This window comes from Onychomys torridus, chromosome 15 (genome assembly GCF_903995425.1).
Source record: "Onychomys torridus chromosome 15, mOncTor1.1, whole genome shotgun sequence".
In the NCBI taxonomy this organism is placed as follows: Eukaryota; Metazoa; Chordata; class Mammalia; order Rodentia; family Cricetidae; genus Onychomys; species Onychomys torridus.
In genome coordinates this window covers 76,081,239-76,088,065 of record NC_050457.1, presented here as the reverse complement: position 1 = coordinate 76,088,065, position 6,827 = coordinate 76,081,239, and the positions used below count along the sequence as shown (strand labels likewise).

The 6,827-nt window shown below is 55.1% G+C and overlaps 1 protein-coding gene across 1 annotated transcript; it reads right to left on the bottom strand.

The window, feature by feature from the left end:
- Positions 1-1,598: 1,598 nt before the first annotated feature.
- Positions 1,599-6,148, bottom strand: Irx2 (iroquois homeobox 2). The gene is made up of 5 exons (XM_036207056.1): positions 5,622-6,148; positions 3,959-4,364; positions 2,925-3,641; positions 2,246-2,321; positions 1,599-1,619 (listed from the first exon to the last, which is right to left on the bottom strand). The coding sequence occupies exons 1-4, from the start codon at positions 5,871-5,873 to the stop codon at positions 2,269-2,271; spliced, it is 1,428 nt and encodes a 475-aa protein (XP_036062949.1). The 5' UTR covers positions 5,874-6,148; the 3' UTR covers positions 1,599-1,619; positions 2,246-2,268.
- Between the last annotated feature and the right edge of the window lie 679 nt (positions 6,149-6,827).

Below are 6,827 nucleotides of genomic sequence, written 5' to 3'. Positions count from 1 at the left end.
CTGACCATTCCAGAGCAGCCCAAAGTGCCAGAGACCTCCCCTGCTGGGCTCCAATAACGCTCCCCTGCCGCACTGTTATTAATCATGGGATGAAATAGGTGAGCCTCTTGAAAAAAATAAGTGTATGATTGATTAAAGGGCAATCTGAGGATCCATTATTCTTGCTTTATAAACGTAAGTTATATTCACTCAATTTATCTTTGCAGAGGAAATAAATGATTGTTCATTTCTTCTCAGAAATTTTATTATATGGGTATCTACATAATTTGAGAAAAGCTGGAGTGACAGAGTAACCGCTTTTATGATACTAATCAAAGGGGCTGGGTTACTTGGCTGCAAATTCCAGCTGGTCCTGTAATTAGGAGGGTGAGTAGACAATAAAGAGACAATGTCTGAGGATGTTTAAACTTTTCTTTTCCCCGAGGGTAAGGGTAGCATAGTACCACAGAGAGGAAGCCACTTCCTGCCCCACTCTTGTTCATGGGAACTACGCAGGGAGGCAAGGAAGGAGTCCTTCAATCAATGTGCTGATCTATGTCAATTGAGATATTTTAGCCGTAGGAAAGCAACTGTTCCCATCAGGAATTTCTTGTGGGAGAATACTCTCCAGTATGAATGGGAAGACCCTTCTCCAGGACCACAAAAGAAGATAAAATGCAGAGAGAGGTGGCATATCTTTTTATTTTTCCATGTTTTAGAAATTTACACTAAGTATGGATTTGCATATTCAGAGAACAAAAAAAAGTCTGAATTATTTTCTTGTGACACATTTGTATGTAAATCAACTAGAACCATAGGTATCTCCCTGTTGTACATTTATATCTCTCTTCCTATCTCCTGTCTGTAATTTTCAAATAAGAAAGAAGCTTATTTCACTGGGCTCATCATTTAAAAACTGAGCTAGGACCACCTGGGGGAAGGGGACCAGGCCAATAGTAGGGCTCCAACCCAAAAGGGCTCTGACCCAAATCATTCTCCAGTAAAAATGAGCCCTGAACACCATTTTCTTGTAGGCTAGTTTGTTTTTATTTACAGTTTTAGATATAAATTAGTAGAGAATTCATGTTAAACAACCGACAGAGATTGTATAACCAGCAATGTTCAAATAAAAACCAGGCAGAATTTATTTACAAAAGTTTTAGATTTCATTGCAATACAACTTGCATAAATTACTAGAAGCTTTATATCATTATAAAAATAAATATCAAATTTGTTTCCACTTCTGAAGGACTCAAGTTCTTCAATCACGTTAGTTCTACCGTGTACATATATTTTTTACAAATAAATTTTACAGCAAGTCCTATCACACCTATAGAATATATACCGTGGCAATGAAGTGATCAAGATATCCTGAGAAAAAACAGATTGTTTCCAAAAGTCACACAAAATGGGGAAGCTATACTATGCCAACAAATTCACGTATGCCCAACAACATGTGTCCGGTTCTTAGAGTCTGTGGGTTGGTAGTGCGGTGTGCATCCTCTTTTATAGTGGCACAAGATGTGGTCCAGATTTCCACATCTGGGGTTTGCATCTGTGTACTTATGAGCGTGGGGAAGGAGAATGGCCTCCTGGTTTTTATTTATTTATTTTTTTTCCAAAGCAATTGTGACACCTACCTGTGGACCAAGGAAAAAACCAAATCATGCCAAATTCTTCAGTTCCACATCAACACGTTACCAAAAGAAAAACACAAGCTTGTGTCTACTGGCTCTGCCTCTTTGCCATCTTTAGGGTTTAGGACTAGTCATGGTGCCTTGTAGGAGAGTAAATGTTTGTAACAGCTCTGGGCTAGAGAACTATAGAGTCTTTCATGTGTCCTAGGAAAGACCAGCCCCTGCCAGTCTCTTTAATCATATTCTGAAAACAATATCCATTACAGGTTTTATTGCCTGAGTTTCTGCACAACTCACTCATCAAGCAAGGTGTCCTTCATGTATCTCAAACAGGTCTTAATGACACAGAGATGCCCCATCTCAACCATTGTCAACCAACAGCAGTAGTGGTGGGGTATATGGTGTGTGTGTGTGTGTGTGTGTGTGTGTATGCATGTTTATTCCCGATTAAAGAAGTGATTCTCCAAAGCAGAACTTGAGCAAAACAGAAAAGAAGAAATCTATAAAATAGAAGGCAAAGAGGCCAGAAGGAAGCCAGACTCTATGCTCCAACCCTTGACAAGCAAAACCACACCACACTACACAGGGCACAGGCTTGGGGCTGGAGGACACAGAGGGAACCCACTTACTTGCACTGCTGAGCTTGGCCCTCCTATAGGTAGGGCTGGACGCCTGCGCCAACAACCGCACAGCCCTCACTGGCATCTGTCAGGGGAGGGGCAGTTAGTGAGGACAGGCTGCAACCCCAGGCAGCTAAGCACCTATCAGCTCTTATCCCTGCAAGGGACACATACTCCCAGGGAATCTAAGATCCATTTTACTTAGGCTCCCTCCTGCCCCTTCCTCTCCTCCTCCCCTGGAGCCTCCATCCCAGGGATGCCGAATTAGGAACAATGTAAGCAGTGTAAGAGAATTAGGCCTCTGAGAGTTCCCGAGAACCTGTGTTTTCCTCGAGCTAAAGGCAGAAAGGATTCTGCTAAACTCCGTTTAACCAACACCACAGAGGGAAGACTACACCCAGCAGAGGCAAGCGCAGTTTTCTTTGCCTGGCAGTAAGTTTGCCAAAATAGTTACGGTGACAGTATTGACAATAAATTAAATAAGGAGTAAATAAAGCAGAGAAGATCTAAAAAGAGGGCCAGTCCTCTTTGCCTTCACCCTCAATCCTCCTCACACTGATTTCCCTAACTCTGGTCTGGCAAGTGGCTCTGTCTGTCCAAAGGTCTCCCAACTCCCGGAGCCTTTTCCCAGGTTTCTAGCTTATTCTGACTCACCAGGATCCCTCCCCGCCGGCCTCAGGCAGCCTACCTTTCTTGGGCTCGTAGCCGCCGCCCGGAGGCCTGTAGTGGGACTCCAGAGGGTGCGAGCCCGCCTTGCCCGCATCGCTAGCCGCCTTGGGCGCGGCGTGCAGCGTCTCGCCTGGTGCGGAAGCCGCGGTGTTGTACCGCAGAAGGCCCTGGCCTTGCAGCGCGGCGTTCAAGTTCCCGTAGTTTGTGTAATTGCCATAGAAAGGCGACGTGTAGTAGAGGTGGCGGCCCAGCAGCGGAGAGGCGGAGTAGGGCGAGCCTCCTGGAGGGGCCCCAGATGAGGCGGGCGCGGCGGCAGCTGGCAGCCCCGGAGCTCCGCACCCCGGGCCCAAGCTTGGTTGCTTGAGGTCCGAAGTGGCGATCTCGGCCAGCGACCACAGCTTGGGTTTGTTTGCGGGCGGTGGCGCTCCAGGCGACGTCCGGCTGCCTAGGGGCGTCTTGCCACCGCTGCCACCACGCGGCGCGACTTCGGGCGCCGGGCTCAGCAGGGGTGCCTCCACGCCGGTGAGTGGCGAGGAGGTGACGGGTTTGGGAGGCGCCAGGTCCCGCTCGCACTCGTCTTCCTCCTCTTCCTCCTCATCCTCCAGGTCCTCAAACTTGTCCTTACACTCCGAACCCGATTCGCACAAGGGATCCCCGGCGCGGCAGGGCAATTTCTCCCCATCTGACTCCGCCGAGCACGAGTGGTCCGTGAGCGAGTCGACGTGCAGACTAATCCCTGCGGGGGACGTGGACACGGTGGGCGGAAAGCTGGGCCAGTGCGGGGCACCCACAGTCCCATCCGCCCAACGAACGTCCTGCACTGGGCCTCCCCATGACCCCTCGCCTCGCCCCAAGGCAGCGTTAAGCGCGGCCCCACATCCGCAGTGCCCGAGGACTCTCCAAGCCAAATCCCGCAGCAGGCCCGGAACGAAGCCGTTTAGCCGCTTTTGTAGGCCCGGGCCCCGCGTGGCAGGTGCGTAGTATCAGCCCCAACCACAGCCCGCCTGGGAAGAAAGCTCCTTGAGCCCTCGCACCGACCGCGGCCCCGCTCACCTTCGTCCTCTGCCGAGGTCTCTGTGCCGTCCTGAGCCTTGTCGGGGCTCTCCTCCTTGTTCCTGGCAGCATCTCCTTCGTCTTCGTCCTCGTCCTCGCTTTTGTTCCTCGGGGCCCAGGTCATCTTGTTCTCCTTTTTGAGGCGCCGGCGCGCGTTAGCGAACCAGGTGGAGACCTGCGTGAGGGTCATCTTGGTGATGATGGCCAACATGATCTTCTCTCCCTTGGTGGGGTACGGGTTCTTCCGATGCTCGTTGAGCCAGGCTTTCAGCGTGGCAGTGGCGTCCCGCGTGGCGTTCTTGCGGTAAGCGGGGTCGTTGAGCTGGTATGGGTAGGCCGCGCTGCCATATGGGTGATAGCTGATGGCGCCAGTCATTCCGGTGGTGTGCGTGTCGTATGGCGAGCCCTGGAAGCCACAACAGCCTGTGAGTGGAGGGTGCGTGGGCCCCTCAGGCGTTCCCCCCCTCCCTCAAGGCGACCCTCCGTTCGCCACCACCCCCCACCCCCCGCCTTTCTTGCTTGGCTTCTTGAGCTGGGAACCTTTCTGCAGAGAGCCGGAGAAACACAAGGCCAGCTACGGGAAGCAAAACTTCTGCCTTTTGATTCTAGAATTTTGTTTTTAACTATCTCACTTTTTTTTCCCCTGAAACGACCTAAGGTCCCAAGTAGCTCGAACAGTGTTTGCAAACACATTCTCCTGATAGCCCCGTAGTTCTGCGGGTAGTTTTTTGATATTTAAGATTTATGGGAGGCTTCCCGAGCTTCTCTCTCACCTCGTTTCCTCCTTTATATAGTTAAAAAAAAAAAAAATAGTTCGGAACCCTACTCTGCTATTCACCCTCTAAAGCAGAGTAAATCCAATTTGCAACTCAGAAGGCAGTCAGCTTTTCCAATTCTTCAACTACGTAGTAATTAGCATTTTAATTCATCCTTTAACATTTAAATACGAGGTGTTTGTAGCCTTCTCCCAAGGCCTGGTTTCCACTTAGGGAATTCCATCTAGGGTATAACACCCCCCCGCCCAAGACGCCCCATGTCCTCACACGCCCCCAAACTGCAAAGACCCACTCCGGAGGGGCCCATTCTCAGAACCCAGAGATGTTCAGGCCGATCCCGGGTTTCTGGAGCTGGAGCCCATAGGCCGCGCACGAACTCTGGTAGCACTTAGCGGGTCCCAAACCCGTCAACATATTTTTTGAAAGCCAGATCTGAGAGACAGCTAAAGGCCAAAACTAGAGAGCGTCAGTCTGGGTTTAGGGGCGGCAGCCGGAGGCTCGATGCTCTCCCCTAACTCAGTGACCCCGCCACTACTAGCGTGCCTAAGAAACCCGAACCGTGCGGCAGTGGCCCTAGAGGCCTGGGCAGCGGCGGCCCTCGGCCTGGCACCCTGCGAGAGAGCTGCGGGCCCGACTCTGCCGCCCCAGCAATCTGCAGGCGCGGATTAGAGACAACTCACGGCCCCGGCCGGGGTGGAGTAGCACCTCGCACCGGCTTAGAGGAAATCATCTCACAACCGCTGCGGGTCAACTCGGTCCCTTGTTTCCCGCGGCAGCTGGTACTGGTGACTCCTGAGCCACCACCCGCGCCGCGCCGTGTTCCTAGTCCCCCGCTCAACCCAAGCCAGGGGTCGGGGGTCTCCCGGCCCCCACCCGAAAGCGGTTACCATGTAGGACGGGAAGCCCGCGGCAGCTGCAGCGGCGGCGTCTGCCGAGTACTGCAGCGGGCTGCCGAAGCCGGTTGCCGCCTGCGCTGTGAAGGCCGCCGAGCCGGGGTACGGACTGAACGCGGAGCCCGACGCCGAGCGCGCCAGCTCCTCGCTGCGCGGCGCTGCCAGCGCCGACGCGCCGTACGCGGGGCACGAGTAGAGCGCCAGCGAGCCGGGCGCTTGGTACAGGTAGCCCTGCGGGTAGGACATGGTGGGCGCGGGGTGCGAGACCCGCGTCACGCAGAGCAGCGGGCAGCGCGCGCGGCGCCCTCCATCCACGCCCGGCCGGGGCGCACCGAGGCTACGGGCCGGGGCAGGCTGGGCCGGGCACTAGCCTGGGAGGCCCGCGGGCCCGCGGATCTGCGGGGAGGCGGCGGCGGCGGCGGCGGCGGCGGCAAGCGGCAGCGCGGAGCCGGTGGGCGCAGCCGCGCGCCAGGCCGGCGGTCGGGGTTTGGGGGAGTCTGCAGTCGAGAGTGAGGAGTTGAGGAAGGAGCGCTCGAGTTTCCGAGGGACATTGGAACGCCGAGCTGTCCGTCACGCTCTCATCTGCATATTCTGGGGCCCGCCCCCTCCCCTGCTCCGCCCGCTGCCGAGGCATTGCCGAGGCCGGGGGAGGGGCAGAGAGCTGATGGGAGGGGAGTGCAGGGGAAGGCGGAGGAGTGGCAGCAAGCGGCAGGAGGGAGGGACGTGCAGGCTTTTGTCGCGCAGCGGCCACTCGCAGCCCGCCGCTCGGAAGCTCGGCTTGGCCAAACTGGGCGTAGCGTTCCCCCCTCCCACTGGCACGTCTTCTCAGCCACGTCCGCGCACCGGGCTGCCGCCGACTCCAGCCTCGGCCCAGACACCTTCCTCACTTCCCCAGCCCCGTGCAACCACCACCGGCGCTCTGGCTCGCCTCGCACTGGTTTGCAATGGCCTTCCACAGCCAGGCCGGGTCCGATCCACCGGGGGGGATGTACGGATCAGGCACCCCTCGTCACCTTGAAGATACCGGTCCAGGCTCCACCCCGTGACCAGTGCAGAAGCCGCAGGGAGCTGGATACCTGCAGAGTTGCTGGGCAGTCTCACTTCTCCAGTCCTCTGTCCGCTTAGCCTCAAGGCCGAGGCTGCCCTCGTGGCCTCGCTCTCGTCTGGTTTTGCCCACTCCTGGCGCCTATGCTGCCAAGC

Coding starts and splice junctions, on each gene's coding strand:
- Irx2 (XM_036207056.1), bottom strand. CDS start 5,873: ATGTCCTACCCGCAGGGCTACCTGTACCAAGCGCCCGGCTCGCTGGCG. Junction 4,365..5,621: donor CGGGCTTCCCGTCCTACATG/GTAACCGCTTTC, acceptor TGTGGCTTCCAG/GGCTCGCCATACGACACGCA. Junction 3,642..3,958: donor GACCTCGGCAGAGGACGAAG/GTGAGCGGGGCC, acceptor CGTCCCCCGCAG/GGATTAGTCTGCACGTCGAC.